Below are 17,133 nucleotides of genomic sequence, written 5' to 3'. Positions count from 1 at the left end.
TTCCCAATGGATTGTCACAGGAGATCACACTGTATTTTTTTCCCTCCACTTGGCTGCTTTTCATTTCTTGGCATCTCCTACAATGATCAGTCCCTATTGATAACACCTTATTGGAACATCATTATTTAAGCAGTTCTGGAAAGACTAGTTTTTAAGAAGGAGGAACAAAAGTGTCATACAATTGAGAGAAAAAGGGTGATATCAATTTGACATACTTTAGTATTACACCTCCTTTTCGAAGGTGTCTCTTTTTAGATGAGCTAACAGAACTTTTTTACTTAATTTAAACTTTCCTTTTATATATAAACATTTCTCAGTTCCATGAAACTCATGTATTAGTTGTTCTTCCCGAAGAGTTGAAGAAGATACCTTCCTAAATCCAAAGAGAATGAGATTAAATTAAGATCAGGACCTTAATGTAGCAATATAGAAGTGTTTCTAGTTGGCAGATAGCCAGGTCCCTCAAACTACTTTTGTTTTTTAAAAAGAGGCATTTTTTAGGGACTTGGTTGGAAAAAAAGCAAGCAGTCACTCGACTAAGCAAGATGATAAATACCCTGATAAATATCTGTTCTTTTTAACCATGCTGGGGTACGTCTTCTGTTTGCATAGGTTCATGTAACTGCACTGAAGTCAGTGGAACTGGGCTGACTCGAAGTCAACAACTATGGGTGCTGTTTGAAAAGGCTGTGATTCTTTAAAAAAAATGGCATCACAACCTTCCAAACAATCTGGTTTTTTCTGTTGATTTATTTTTAATAAAAAGGAAAAAAAAAAAAGTGTATACTTAGTTTCAAAGTTTAACCGTAATGTCAGAAAGATAGTAGACAAATGGTCCACCTTTCTAATATGTGCAAGACAGTGCTAAGTACGTGGCTAGCGATAGCTGGCAAAGCAGAAGAGGAAAGCAGAGGTGGCTGCCAGAAGCTCGCGGGCAGGGAGCAACACCATACAAGTGTCAAATAATTCCCATTAGCAGGAAAGTAGAGGGAAAACCAAAGCTAAAGGTAAGGATGATATCTATGCAGCTGAAAGTGGGCTGAAATTTTCCATCCGTCTCATGAAGTCCTGACTGGGGCCGAAGTTTCCAAGAACATAAAAAGATGTGGTTCAGGACAGAGTGAGACATAATGTAAATTCCATTGTATCTACCACAGCACATCCTACAGGACAAAGTTTGAACATCTTAGCATGGTGTTATGGGCAAAGTGCTGCTATGATGGCTTTTTTACCAGTATTATTTTAATAAGGCACAAAATTGACAGTTGTCCTTAAAAAAATCCCTAAAACATTTCTACAGGACATATCCTAAATACTCTTGCCAATTTAGAGCTGAGGTAGTCAAGCCCCATATCCCAAATTTCTCAGTCCACTCACATTTCAACTTTTGGGTGATTCTGCTGTAGTTTGTCAACCAATTGTTGCAATAACCCCCAGGTGCTGCTCATAAAAAGTAGATGGCCAAGTTAAAGAGAGCTTTGAGGACTTTCTTGGCAAAAAATACTGGAGAATAATATCACATTTCTCTCTCAGAATGTAAACTGATTTTCTGATGTGACATTTAATTACTTCCCTTGTTCTATATTAAATTTAGGAATACACAGTAAGAGAGTAGGAAATAATTGTTTTAAATAGGAGGCACTGGCATAATAAATACACTATCAGGAAACATGCAAATGCTCTATCCTACTGTTGTCGTATTTAATTGTTGAATTTTGATAATGATACGGTCAGTTGCTGAGTATAGCTAGCCATGCTTTTGCAGCACCTTGAAGAGCAGAAATCTGTTTGCTGTTGTGTACTTCCTTCTCGCTGTATGTGATCCTGAAGCACCACTCTGTTACGGAACTATTCATGTGAAAAGCAGAGATGTCAAACCTTTCCTGTTCAAGGGTGTCCATGTATATACGAATTCCATAGATTTGATGTTATAGGTTCAGAAAGAACTAGTCCTTTAAAAAAATACATTAATAGGGAGGGACTAACCCTGTACCTGCATCTCTATCCATAGGAATAGTGCTATTCCCATAAGTAAGAAATGTGCTGGTTGGGGCTTTTCATGGGTTATTTGCCATCTGTGCTTTGGGGAGTTCACCTTGGCAGTAACTCCTCTCTTCCCCAAATACTATCTATTTACAGATAGATTAATTTGTTCCTTGTATCTTTGTTAATATTTCAGTTGATCTGCGGTGTTGGTATGTGAGTGATCCTTTCTCATCTCAAATTTAGCCTTCAGATTTATCCTAAACCCCACATCTTCCTGTGATCCTTTTATGCAAAGCAGAGCCCTTCCAGAAACCTGTCTTGCCTTCACACAAGCAAGTCTTTTAGGTCCATTTTTGTAACTTCCCATGACAAACCAAATGACACATAACATTTGCATTGTTGAACCTTTGTAAACTCAGATTAGTAACTATATTAGTAATTTCATGTCACATATTTGCTTTATTCATGAGTAAGAATTAGGTAGAGAAAAGGCAAAGAAATGGGCCTGATGATCTCAGGGCCCTCTGTGATCTTACACCCCCACCCTGTCTTGGGGGCATCAAATACATCTTGGCCTAAGCAGAGACCTCAAGTATTTTCAAAGCAGTTTAAAACGAGAGTGACATATTTCTCTTTCCAGGCCTCAGAACAGAAAAAGGCAGAATTTATTTTTTTCTTGCAGACATCTGCTGTGCTACTGAATATTACTCTGAAGCATCAACAAAAGCTCTTTCCAAATAGGCTGGGAATACTTTTTCAAGAGCACTTAGATGAATTAAGGAATCAAAGTCCCATTTCATAAGCTAGTGAGCAATCTTCTGAGCTAGTCATCTATGATCAATGAGGATGACCTGAAAAATTATATGCCTTCCCTTGTGAAAGGATCCTCTGGAGTTTAAATCAGCATAGATACTGTCATATTGAACACACACACATACCAGAAAAAAAAAAAAAAAAAAGAAGGAGAATAATTTGGAAAAAAAGCTGAATCATAAAGATTTGTGGCCTTCAATTTATTTGTTGTTTTTTACTAAGTTCAGGATGTCATCTAGAGAAGACAAATTGGAGTTTACATTAATTAGTGGAAAAATCCCTTGAGGACAATTTCCACAGTCAGGCTTGCTTTCTTATTGGTATTAACAGTGTCTATACAGAGATTCGTTCACAGCTAGCATGGTTTGGAGATGGTGATTGCACATTAGGCTTCAAGTGTCTAGTAGTACTTAGGCACAAAAGCCACTGAGTTGCCCAAAAGCAATTAGAGAAGTAGGTGAGTTAGCAAGTGTGCATGGTGATGGTCATGTCAAGGGGAAAAAAACCATCTTGTGTTTTGTGGGTGAGTTAATGCACAGCTACTTTCATATAAGATTAGATTTGCACAATTAAAATCAGAAAACCGGGAAATGAAAATAATTAAGATTTCATGAGGAATATTAATTCGATCTTGATAAAATTCCTCTTAACTTCATGGTATATGATTAGAGCAACTGTATAAAACCCACTCCCAAATTCGGCAAAGATGATTAAAAAGTTTGGCTGTTGAAAGACAAGAAATGCTTAGGCTCTAATGTCATCCAATTTTATCACAGTTCCAATTTTATTTAATGAAAGTTATAAAAATGAAACAAACACACTGACAAATACTTTGAAATTTTCAGAAAAGTGCAGAGGATTAAAATGTGGGGTTAAATTACTTGCCCTGTTTTAAATTCTTCGTAATTCTTCATATTTTAATCTGGCAAAATGTTGGCATTATGCATTTGGATCTAAGAGCATATACATATTCAGTTTAAAACTGAGTCCGATGTTAATAAGTGTTTAAACCTTTGAAGATATAGAGAAGAATTTCTTTTATCACTCCACAATTACTGAATCAATCACCATCAGCATATATTGGAATTATCAAATAGCTGAAGCCTTAACTTTACCTGACAGTCTAATTCAAAAATGAATAGCATCCTTCAGTTGTCATCACGGTTTGCCTAGGTCCTACCTAAAAAAATCCTTTCCAAAATTTGAAGGAAGACATGGGAGACCTCAAAGTGGGGAACTAGAAAGTGTCTTTTGCATTATGCATCTTAGTTGTATGTGTGAAATGGCATCTTATTCTCAGATGTGTGCAGAATGAAGATGCAAATTTACCCAAAAAGTTATCACAGCTGTCATGCAAAATGCAGATTCAATGGACCCTCCTAAAATTGCATGACCATCTCTCATATTTTAGCATTTTAAGCAGGCTAAAAATTAAGATTTACATTAGAAATACATAGCCTTATGTTCAACAGATGTAAGGTCTAAAAGTGAATTTCAAGCAATACATTTATTAGCTAATTTAAATACTAATAAGGAGATAGCCACCGAATAGTTATACTTTTGACCTCTAATGATCCATCATTAGTGTTGTAGTATTGATGTAAATATGAAAACCTTTCCATCCTGCATTGTCTATATTGCAGCTATACTTACAGGTCTTCACAACTTTCATAACCACCTCTTAACTCTGTGCTTTATTATCCACGTGTATTTATATATATCTGAAGTATCATTCCAACTTTCACGTTTACAAAATAATTTGAACCCTATATGAATAAGAAAAATAAGAGATGTGGTACTCATCTCTAGGAAAAACTTATACATAATTATAAGTCAAAATTAGGTTGATTTATTCGTAGCTGTTAAGCAGTGCATACCTAATCTGCTGTGCACTATGCTGAAAATTTATCCTGAGGGTCTGAAAGACACATTATAAGACTGTATAAACAGTCACAAGCCAATTACAAGTTTACAATTACATGGCAATCCAAATCCAAACAGAAAGCAAATTCGCACTGATAGCTTAGCTGACCCCACACCAAAGTTGCTTTGGTTTTTTTAAAGACTGCCCTTCTCCGAGCGCTTACGCTCATTTTACTTGTCTTACCTTGAGTCTAGGGGAATCCAACAGAAAAGTGTTTGATGTTCTACAGACTGTCTGGACCTAACAAATACTGATTTGAATGGTAATTGGAGGTAGTTAAATCGGGGTCAATTGCCTCACCTTACCTCACTGTGAAAAGAATTCAGAATTGTGGGGGCCAAATTCATTCATCTTAAGAAAGGTGAGCTGCGCATGGAAATGCTTCTTTTGCTTCACTGGCTTTAAAAAATGTTTATAGTAACTACGTCAGCTGTAGATGTGTACACTGTATGTAAATCCCACCCTCTGTGTATCTACAATATGCACAGGTGGAGGAGCTTGATTGTGCCAGCACCAGAGTTTCAGTGTCGGATTCGTCAATCCTACTGTGTTTTGGACTGCCAACAGCGGCGGGTCTGAACTATCTTCCAAGCTGGAGAGAAGCTGTCAGCACACCAGCAGAGACAGGAGACCCACGAGTGCCTTAGGTGCATCCCCAGAGTCCATCCTTGAGTTTAGTTTAATTTGAAAGGATTCCAGGTCATGAAATCCAAGAGGGCTTTGCTATGCAAATAGAAATATATTAACTGTCCGTGATTGGATTTACTGTAAATATGCACTCCTGATCTGAATTGAAACACTAATATAGATGTGCTTTTTCAGAACCAGATGCTACTTTTTTGGCAGAATGTCCTGTTGACATTGAAGATCCCACTAACCTATCGTAGGAGGAACTTGGCACATTTGAGACTCCAGCTTTGTACTTTGGAGAAAACTTCAGTGTGTGGGCTGTTTCCGTAGGGTAACTTGAAAAATAATGGTAGCACAGTACGACTGATTCAAGACTTTGCACTGAATCTACACTCCACTTTCTTCCTGCAGGAATTATTGTACATTTTGTAATTAGTTACGCATTTATTTTCTGTGCTAGTCAAGCAGTTATACTAGCTAGTATTCATTCTCACCTTTGAGGTTCAAATGCTAATGCTCCCGCTGTGCAGAATCACCCATCGTCTTAGGTGGATGTGTTCTGTTGACTGGCTAGATAATGTGCTGCAATACCAACCTATTGCTTCGTCCCAGAATTTCCACTTTCCAGTGGTTGTGTTCTATCTCTGAATGTTAAACAAGTTACATGCGGAGTTTATGTACTGTTCACCATATGTGCAGCTACTTCTTGTGTTGCTGTCAATGGTTTTATTATTTTCCATCTTTACCTCAAGTGTTGTGCTCAATGACTAGGTCTGAAAGTGATAATTACTTCCCCACTGCAGAGACAAGCTGATTTACATATTTATCAAGGGGAAACTGGATGGCTCTGAGCATACCACAGAAACATTTGCATATTTATAACCTGAATTGTACAAACGCTAAAATTAAGATAGGGATGTCTTGGTCTTAGTTACTAAGCTTGTTTTTATACAAAGGTTTTAGTCAGTGGATTTTGTAATCAGATCAGTGCATTAAAGAGTGAAGTATCTTTTTTCATCATACAAAACCAACATAGAGATTAAAATGATTGTTAGCTTGTGAATGATGGGGTGTAAAAGTTGCAACTTTAAGTTCTCACGAGGTGAAAATCTTAGCCTTTGAGCCCTGAAGAGATGAACTGTGGAATTACCTTAATGTAACTCCTGTAGCAGGAAGAGGGTCCCAAGAGGTTTACTATGTAGTGCCTATATAGTTGGATGGCATCGATATCTTTTCTGGGAGAAATATAGGCTTCCAGATGCTTAGGCATGTAGGGTTAATTTGTAGGAGTTTATGCATGTATTCAAAGCACTCATGGCTTGCCACTCACAGAGGTGAACCCCTTCAGCTGACTACAAGTTAGTTGTGATTCTGGTTAATGATGCTATTCAAAAACAAACATTAGTATCAGTAGGGAATTCTGAAACAGCAAATAATAAACCAAACAAACAAACAAACCCCAGACTGCCTCTTCTAGGCAGAGATGTGGTGGCTGATCTTCCCAGATCACTCTTTGTCCAATAATTGTCTCAAGCTTACTGTAACTTTCTGGATACAACAGAGGCATGTGAAAGTCTGCTGGAGTGGGAAAAGAATATTTATATTATATTTACAGGAATTCCCTTTATCATCAACTGTTTTGTCCTGAGACAGATCCTTAACCCTCCTTCTGAACCCTGTTGTTTCTTCAAATCTGGCAAACTGCTTTAAAGCTTTCCTCACAAGTAGAGACTATTTTGTCCTAATGCCTAGATTACACAAAAGTATTCTGTATTCTAGAGCTTTTTATTAATAATTTCTGCAAGACTCTAAATAATTTCAAATTAATACAAATAACATTTCTGTCCTATTGACTTCAAATGACAGTAAGCTAATTTATGAATCGAATGCATTTGTTCATATGCTTGCTTGACTAAACCTTTGAACAATTTTCCAAATCACTAACACATTTGTAAACACATTATTGTTTTTCAATGTTTGTACCTTGTTTTCAAATGAATAGTCATTTTTTATATATACTCCAGAAATTACATTCAGCGTTAGAGAGGCTGGTTCAGCTACCATTCATGCTGTGTTAGAGAAGTCGAGTAGTGGCATGGCACTCTCGCTTTCCTTCTAAAGAACAGAGCCAATTGCTCTTACCACTTTCACATAGCTATTGCTCCGTTGAAACTGGCGTTTTCATTTTAAGAATGGAACAACACTTTATAATTTAACAAAGCTTGAAGCAAGAGTAGAGAGCAGAATGTAGAGCAGTCCTCAGTATATTTTGGAGGAAGCTTTACTTAAATTTTGGAACATTGACATACTTACTATAACAAGTAATATCTGAATGCTGTCCTTAATCTGGTTTGTATCTTAAAAAATACAAATGGAAGAAAACTGTCCAATGATCTAATGCCTTTGCTACTGTGTTAGCCACCTCCATTGGAGTATACATTCCTAGAATGGCAATAGTAGGAGAAACTTGATCTGAAATTCTAGTTGCTAAATAGCTTCAGAAATTATGCAGTTCCTTCAGTGTTAGATTGATTTTGTTGTTCAGAAATGTTGTCTTTCCAAATCTGTTCTGTTCAAAGCAGAAAAAATGTAAACGGTAACATCCACAGAGATCATTGCAGCTGTTAATTTCTTAGAACATGGCTTTCAAGTGAGTCTTTTCAATAAAGAATCCTTCCATTTTTATTGATAATTTCCTACACTGGGGATAGCAGCTATTGTTGCTTGAACAGACCTACAGTTTTCCCAGTGTTTTGTCTTATTTATCCTACACTTTTGTATTCTGTATAAACTCTTTACATCCAAAAAGTCTTTTAAAGTTTGTATTGCTTTCTGCAACCGGCAATAGGACTCAAAGGGGATACTAAACCAGGTGAAGCCCTATTCTTGCAGTTCAAGAGCATATGACATATGATACCCTTCCAATCATATTTTATGGGTGAAGCAATACAGTTTTACCATCTTCTCTTACTCAGACATCATTTATCTGTTCACCACACTCATTAAAGTGTGCTGCTCATGTAGTTGCACATCTAGCACTTTGGGTAGGATTGATCTTACTGTCTGTGATGTCTAATATGAAGGCATTTAGTTCTGAGCTAGTTGCCTGTCTTCTCTTTTCTAGTCAACAGGTAAAAAAAGCCTTTTTGCAGTTGTGATTCACCTCTTCCACAATTAGGCAGCAAAAATAGGTTAGATGAAACTCCTTCTTGTTCATTAACTGGCATTGCCTGGGAATATTTATACATCAATTTTAACTTAATTCTAAAGTCTCTGTGAAATCTACAGGAATAATAAGAGTGGAGGAGTTAGAGTAAAAAAGGAATTAAATTGTTATAAGAAAACAGTAAAGGATGTATTTTGCCCACTTTGTAGTATTTGCTTCCAAAATTGATAAAATACTGCATGTGAAAGATATCTGTTCATAGAGATCCACAATACATTCTTTGCATTTTTATTCTGTATTGGTTACCATTTAGAAATGCTAATAAGTGAATGTATTGCTTGTGTTAACAGTAGCCACATCATTCAAATGCACTTTAATGGGGCTTATCTCCTGGTAGCACACACTTTATTGCTTATTTATAGTTTTCATTCTAGAAGGTGTCAGTGTTCAAGATGAAAATAGAAATGGAAGTTCTGCTTCATTTCTGCGAGTGCATTGTTATTGCCATTTTCTGACAATAGTGTTATTGAATTACCACTGTTAGTCCATCTGGACTGAAAAATGTTGTTGCTAAAATAAATTGTCATTTTAGCATTTTTTAATTAACCCTAATGTATCCAGTCCTCTTTGTGTCTCAAAATCAAAATGAAGGAAATTAAAGTTTTACCATTGAGTTCAACAAGCTTTGGATGAGATTTTCTATGCATTTTATTGGGGTGTTTTTTCTGAAATGGGTAACATTTGAGTGGCAGAATTTGTTTTTTTTTTTTCAGGCCAAGTCAAGCTACTCAACCTTGTTTCAAAAAAAAAAAAGTAATCATAATGATGACTGCTTTATTTAATTATTTGTGATAGTGAGACATTTTTCATTGCTTCTTATTTTTTCCCATTAATTAGGAAATCAAAATGGCCATTATTGAATGACAGCAGATGTCTCTGATCACCAGACATGATTTAATGCAATGTACTGAGTGCAATTCTTGTTTTATTTTCATTTTGTTTTATATACAGGATGAATTTGAAAATCCAATTTCATCAAGGAAAACAGTGTAGGTAAAAAAAATGCATCTGTGCATGTCATTGCACATATATTTCTTCGTGCAATCCCATTTATTATTATTGTCATAGAATCATAAAATCATAGATTGATACAGGTTGGAAGGGAACTCTGGAGGTCATGTGGCTGAATACCCACACATGATGTCCTAATTTATCTATATACTCCACTTTTTTATCATCATTGCCACCTTTCCAAGGGATATTATAATTACTTAGCAAGTACACTCTCCAAACAATCTCAGAAGCCAATGGGAAATTGCCTCTTTCTTTTCTGGCACTAAGTCCACCTGCTGCAGCAAGCGAATGGCTTGTCAGATGGATCTGCATGATTTTCCCTCAACCCACCAACTTTAAAATGTCAGCCTTTGTAACAGATTTTCCTCAGCTCTGTTGGGAAATTTCAACTCCCACAAGGTTTCAAAATTTACATAAACAAATTCTCCTACTCTTACATTTCTTCTTTGCTCCTAGTTTACAGTCAAGACCAACAGGTATTACTTATTTAACTGCTGATGTTCCTTTATTCATGACCCAGTCATTTGAGCTGATGAGAAATGAAGACAGTCAACCCTTTTAACAAGGCAGTTTTAGAATGCTGTAACATTAAAAGACAAGTAGAAATAGTAGCAATAATGTAAGGTAACTACTCCTTATCCAGAAAAAGAGCATAGCAACAGAAACGATGATCTGAAAATCGTTAAAGGAGGCTCTGTATTTCAAAGTTCTTATCTCATCTTCTTTGACACAATAATTGGGTATCAGCTGATGAATTAATTCTTACTGGACAGGTGAGCAAATCAAAATTAACATTCAAATTGGACCAGTCTTGGATGTTTAAGTACAAAGAATAAAGATAAAATGGTTGTGAAGACAGAATTATCTTTATATGCTCTGAGATCCCTAAAGGACAAGGTTAAAGCTCATTTGCAGGCTGATGTGGAGAAGTATATTCTTATACTTTGGTTGGTTTCCAGGACCAATAATTTTAGATTCCTAATCAGTATAAAATTTGCTGGAGCAAGTCACAAAGAGTGGCTTCACTCTCATTCATACAGAAACCCTCTTTAAAGAATTCAGTCTAAATAGGTTTGAATGTAATTTACGTTCACTGCAAAGCTCTCCACAGCGCCAAGGTAGTGTGAGGAGCCCTTTGTGAAAATGAAATGTGAGCCCATGGTGCCGTAGAGTTATGGAGCATATCCATGTGGATGCCTCTTTTAAATACGTGCGCGCGTGTGTGTTTATTGCCTTGCACATTTTGAGTTTAGTCGATGTCTGTTCTTATTTGATGAGAAATTAGGGACTAATTAGTAGGTTTGATAATGAAACCGTGTGGTCTCCAGAGGCACTCCATACATTAACTTCCTTTTTTTTCTTAGAATGTCTTATTCTAACACTCACACTGAGATTTTTGCCATGCTGCCTCTATAGGTTGCTAGGCAGCAAAGCTTTACCCCCAAACTGTTAGCTCTGTTCTTCATGCTGAGACTCTTTCAGATATCCTCAGCGGTTTGAATCTTCTTGCTGAGGGGTTTCCTTGATTGAGAGCAACTGCTTCCAAAGGTCACTGGCTCTCTGTGGATGAGCCCTTTTCTCTGATGTGCACAAATCTTCTCATTTTATACTTCCAAGAAACCCTGCAGCAATTGAACCATGGTCCTGATTGCAACAAGCCTTGTGCAATCGTCCCCTACTGTACGCTGCCTGGTGCCAATTGCTATGTATAATAATGTTTGTATGGAAAGTGATCTTAAAAAGGCAAAAGGACAACAATATTTGTATGTGCCAAGACTAATGAAAAAGCCACTCAAAGTCATTCAAGCTGTTTTTGTTTGTTTTTTTTTTTTTTAGGGCAGGTTCTGGATGTGCTGGAGAAATACAATCTGAGCAATAAAACTCTTGTATACTTTACATCTGACCAAGGGGCTCATGTTGAAGAAATCTCCAGTTCTGGAGAAGTCCATGGAGGATACAATGGCATATATAAAGGTGAACATTCTCTGATGATTCTTAAAAACTGTGTCAGAAACTATCATCTCCTTGTTTTTGCTCCAAAACTGTAATGTACTTTGTGGCCAAGGTCAAAACCCCCATTCCTGAATAGTAAACTTCTCATGACTGTCATTCTAAATTCAAACGTAGGCAGTAATATAAGGGATTTACTCGTCAAATACAGCAGCTCAACCAGAGTACATGCTCAGCCAGAGCTCTGTGGAGTTTTAACACTAGCAAATACACTCTTGAACTGGGCAGAGATACAGCTTTGGAAGGATGTCAGTTCATAGTACTTTACTATAATGGCTGAATAGCAGAATAGAAAGGAAAAAAAGGTGGTTTGTGAGCCATCAGGAATCGTAAATAGGAACTAAATATGATGGAGTGAGTGGGATCACATAAAGATAGGATATAGAGAAGATGGGAGAACCAGCAACAGAGTCCAGTGTGTTCATTACAGAAAAAGTAGAAAAGGAAAGTTAGGTTAAAAAAGAAAAAATGAGAGGAGTTGGATTGAGTTTGGGATGGACAAGTTTGACAACAGCCAGAGGAGGACAAGATTTCAAGCAGAAAAGACTGAGCTGGAGAAGAGAGTTTTGAAAATAATGCGTAACACGCTTACTGAATTGAAGACTGGGAAATGGAGAGACTTTAGTTAAAAGGACAGAGTTTAGTTGTATTCGTTTAGTGCAGGTCTTGTGGAGATCAGTACTCCAAAATCTGTTTGTTCTGTGGAGACTTAAAATGTATTTAAAGTCTACCTTACTGTAATACATTTATTTTCTCCCAGTGATATCCCACAACAAAGCTGGAAGATACTGCCTTTGTTGCAATATTGTGATCTTGTAGAAAGAAAAATTCCAGCTTAGCAAACAGCCTTCCTCATTTTGTCCATTCCCATATCCCTGGCATGGTGATCCCTTCAGTCAGCAGGAGTGTAATACGCTGCTGGATACCTTTGAGAACATGGTTCCAACATGGAGATGAACATAATTATTGTCAGCAATGTATTTTTGAGAAAAGCAGACAAGAAGAGATAATAGGATGAGAGAATGAAGGATGTGGAGACGAAGGAATTTTACTGGATAGCATGGCTATAACACTCAGTCACAGATTGGTCGTAATCAAAGATTATGATTATTCAGTCACAGACTGCTCATAGGCAGTGTCAAATATGAAATAAAGGATTCCCTCTGACAAACTACAGAAAACAGTGTTTTCCAGCGTGCAAGTGGTGGACACACAGCATCAGGAAAATAAATGTCAAAATGTTTTTAATAATCTTCAATCTTACTGAAATAGGGTAGGAATGCTTGTTTTTATTATTTCTAATGAAATGCAGTGAATATTCTTGTCCTTTTACCAGAGGTAAAGTTCTTTTCATTTTTTCACTAGGAAGTGGCTGTGTGATTTTTTTTCCCCTCATATTTCAGGGGACAAGATGAAAGAAATCCAGCAGTTTATGGAAAGCATTTACCAAACTTGAAACTTTTAGTTGCAGAGAGAAAGAAGTAAATTGCCTTTAGGTATGATTTTTAAAAAAAGTAGTATTGCAGAACTACAAAATCACATAGTAGTTGCGTCTGGAAGACACCTCCCAAGGTCTGTAGTCCTAGCCCCTGCAGAGCAGGGTCAGCTAGAGCAGGTTGCTCAGGGCTGTGTCCAGTCTGTGTCCAGTCAAGTTGTGAAAATCTACAATGGTGGAGACTCCACAGCCTCTTTGGGCAACTTGCTCCAGTGTTTGATCTCACTCACTGTAAAAAAAGCTTTTTCTTATGTTTAAATGGGATTTTCTGCATTTCAGTTTGTGCCCATTGCCTCTTGTCCTGTCAGTGGGCACCACTGAGAAGAGCCTGGCTCTGTTCCTTTTACTCAGGTAGATCCATGTATCCATACAGACGGGTAAGATCCCACTGAGCCTTCTCTTCTCCACGCTGAACAGTCCCAGCTCTCTCGGCCTCTCCTCCTATGTCAAATGCTCCAACTGCTTAGTCATTTTCACGGCCCTCCTTTGAACTCACTCCAGTATGCCTATGTCTGTCTTGTACTGGGGAGCTCTGCCCTTGGACCCAGCACTTACTGTGTCTTACCAGTGCTGAGCAGAGGATAAGGATTACCTCCCTCGACTTGCTGGAAACGTTCTTCCTAATGCAGCCCAGGCTGATGTTGGCCTTCCTTGCCACAAGGGCACGTTGCTGGCTCACGTTCAGCTAGTTGTCCACCAGGACCCCTAGGTCCTTCTCTGCAGAGCTGCCTTCTAGCCGGTCAGCCCCCAGTCTTTGCTGGTGCTAGAGGTTTTTCCTCTGCAGATGCAGGACTTGGTATTGCCCTTTGCTGAACTTCATGAGGTTCCTTTTGGCCCATTTCTCCAGCCTGTGGAGGTCCCTCTGGAAGGTAGCACAACCATCAGTGGATCAGCTACTTCTCCCAGTTTTGTATCATCTGCAAAACTGCAAAAAGGAAGAAAGATAGACATATACAGTAAGCAATAACAATACAGTGAGGTTTTCAAGCGAGAAGACTCCACAGTTTTTAGTCAGTAGGTATCTGTCTGAGAAATTACCCTTATATTTTAAGAGAGCTGCAAAGGAAATGCTATGCAAGCGAAACAAGCAATGCCGAAGTCATGAGGTTACAAACTATCAGATGGGTCCCCTTGGGCTAACACCAGAGTGAAAAGTATCTTGAACGTTAGCACATAGGCCTTGCATAGTGATTTAAGTAATTAAGGAACCATATGGTTACATATCTGTAGCTGTAGGCACAGCCTGAGGTGCTTTAGAAGGTCTAAAAAATACTTGCTTTCTAGAATGCCAGACATAAGATACAGGATAAATGACAAGGAGGAACAAAAAGACAAATACACTAGGGAAAATGCCTTCCTGAGGAACTTTGATTGAATGGAGTCTTTCCTACAAAATTTTGTATTCATACTTAAAGAATGGAGAAAAATTTGAAATAGATCTTACCCGAATTAATAAAAAATCTGACTGATAGGGTTACTTGGGCAGTGATGGGTCTTCTTATTTTTAAAATGAATCGTGTGGTTTACAGTTACCACCTATGCTATGCTGGCAAATGTTGTAATATACTATGCGATAGACAATAATCACTATATAAGAAACACAATAATTATGGTATGAGAGACATTCTTAATAAAATAAAAAGAAATTAAAAGACCCATGCAATCAGTTGAATATACTTTTACCATTTTAAAATACAATGAATTCTGCTTTATCTTCCACCCTCTCCATCTCCATATCAGTCCTTAATTTAACAGGTATATTATGCATAATTTTCAAAAGGGCTGAAGTGGAAGTGATCAATTAATTGTATAATTAGCAATTTTCATACATAATAATTTATTCATATTAACAGTCACGTACAATGAAAAGTGTTAGCGGTCTGTACATCTCTGGCAGATTTAATGAAAATGAGACCTGTGAACCCCTAAGTCTCAGGCACTGATATAACCATGTGCCTAAAAAAGCAAAAGGACAATCTTGTGCTCATGTATGCACGCACTAGGAATTTGCTTCATCTGATGAGTAGTTTACAAAACTGGGAGACATGCACGTCCTTTCTCCCTATCTCTGCTAGACAATCTCCACTACTTATCTTTTTATATATCAGCACTGCATGAATGTGAATATGAATCAAACCACTTCACCCTCTTGTCAGAGCTGGAGCAGTATGCTCAGCAATAATTGGTTCTGCCCTAAAATCAAAAGCTCTCAACAGATCTCCACAATTTGAACTCACTAATTTGTCTTGATATCCCACCAAATGAGTCCCAATAATAAAATTTAAGAGGAGTTTGGAGAGTTAGGCTAGCACTGCAAGACTGAACGCAAAGAGGGGAAATTTCTATTTGAAAGTTCTATTACTCTGGATTCTGACTGTGGAACAGTCACTGTAAATTTGGATAGCCCTTGAAATTAGAGACCAGAGCTAACACAATGTTTAACTAGTTGCTGTCAAACACAGTCTGGTTCATCTCTTCAGTAGCCTTTTTTAGAAGACATTATATAGTAATATTGAAGTGATGAATCAAAATCACAGCCTCTCTTTCTGGTGGCCTTTTTCTGACAGTTATCAGGAGCAGAATCCTTGGAGGAAGATGCAGGAGCTGTGTAGTAAATAAAGATCCCTAAGATATCCTCCTAATCCTAGATATTATGACCTTGGTGTGAGATGTGAATCCTGACAATTTAGATTCTACAAAGAGTTTTAGCATGAGTTATATAAATTTTCATTATATGAAGATGAAATTCCACTTTGAGTCTTTGTTTTGGGTTTGTGTGGTGGGGTTTTGGTATGGGGTGAGGGTCCGCAGGGCCGGCTCCTGTGAGAAGCTGCTGGAAGCTTCCCCGGCCCCAAGCCGGACCCGCCGCTGGCCCAGGCCGAGCCCCTCAGCGACGGGAGAGCAGATTTAAGAGGGGAAACCTGCGGTGAGTCGGGGATTGGGATGGGAGAGGAACCCCTCTGCGGGTACCGAGGTCAGGGAGGAAGGAGGGGAGGAGGAGCGGGGCAGGAGGGGATGCCCCCGCAGCCCGCGGTGAGGCGGCAGGCTGTGTGTCCCCAGCCATGGAGGGGAGCGGGGGAGCGGAGGCCCCCCAAGATGGCCGCCACTCCGTGGGAAAGCCCACGCTGGAGCAGGCTGGGAGTGAAGATCGGCCCACGGAAAGGACCCAGGCCAGGGAGGTTTGTGAGGAACTGCAGCCCGCGGGAAGGACTCGCCTTGGAGAAGTTGGTGGAGGAAGAGTGTGCGGAGTCCTCCTCCCCCTGAGGAGGAAGGAGCGGCAGAGACCAGGTGTGGCGAGCTGACCCCAACCCCCATTGCCGGGGGGAGGAGGGAGAGAGAACCGGGAGTGAGGCTGAGCCGGGCGGGAGGGAGGGATGGGGGGAAGGAGTTCAAAGGTTGAGTTTTACTTCTCAGTGTCCTTGTTTTGGTTTGATTGGTGGCAAATGAAATTGATGTTGTTTCTTCCCCAAGTTGAGCCTGTCTTTTGCCCGTGCCCATAAGTGGTGAGCGATCCCTCCCTGTCCTTGTCTCAACCCATGAGCATTTCTTTATATTTTCTCCTCATCCCATCGGGGCTGGGGGGGAGCAGTGAGCGAGCGGCTGTGTGGTGCTTTGTTACCAGCTGGGCTTAAACCACAACAGTCTTTCTGAATTCTTAACACAGCCTAAATCATTTGGCAATGAGAGCACGGTGCTTTCATTTACTATTTTGAAATGGGACAGTTGCAAATTTCGTGGAACATCTTGAAGTTTAATACTGTTTTCTCATTGAATAGGATAAAGGAGGGAAAACTTATTATAATTCATCTAGGTGACCTTTGTTTTGTATACTTTTATTATGCCTCTTTCCCTTTAATACCTCATTCAGAAGAGAATTGTCTTGTCAGTCTCTCTCATTGTTCTTAACTGATTAGTTTTTCCTTGTCCCTAATTTCTTGTTATTTTCTTCTGTGAACTATTTTTAACTGTGCGATGTATTCTTCTGAAATGACTTCACAAATATTGCCTTTTGGGTTTTGCCATGAAGTATCACTA

The 17,133-nt window shown here is 38.6% G+C and overlaps 1 protein-coding gene across 10 annotated transcripts in view; it reads left to right on the top strand.

Annotated features, from left to right (window-relative positions):
- STS (steroid sulfatase) overlaps window positions 1-17,133 on the top strand; it is a 115,280-nt gene that overhangs the window by 60,227 nt on the left and 37,920 nt on the right. For all 10 annotated transcript variants that reach the window (XM_052773848.1, XM_052773844.1, XM_052773843.1 and 7 more), the window contains one exon: window positions 11,430-11,567. In XM_052773848.1, coding sequence (XP_052629808.1) covers window positions 11,430-11,567 — 138 coding nt within the window. The remainder of the gene's footprint in view (window positions 1-11,429; window positions 11,568-17,133) is intronic.

The sequence above is a fragment of the Harpia harpyja genome, chromosome 22 (assembly GCF_026419915.1).
Source record: "Harpia harpyja isolate bHarHar1 chromosome 22, bHarHar1 primary haplotype, whole genome shotgun sequence".
NCBI lineage: Eukaryota > Metazoa > Chordata > Aves > Accipitriformes > Accipitridae > Harpia > Harpia harpyja.
This window is presented reverse-complemented; position numbering and strand designations above follow the sequence as displayed.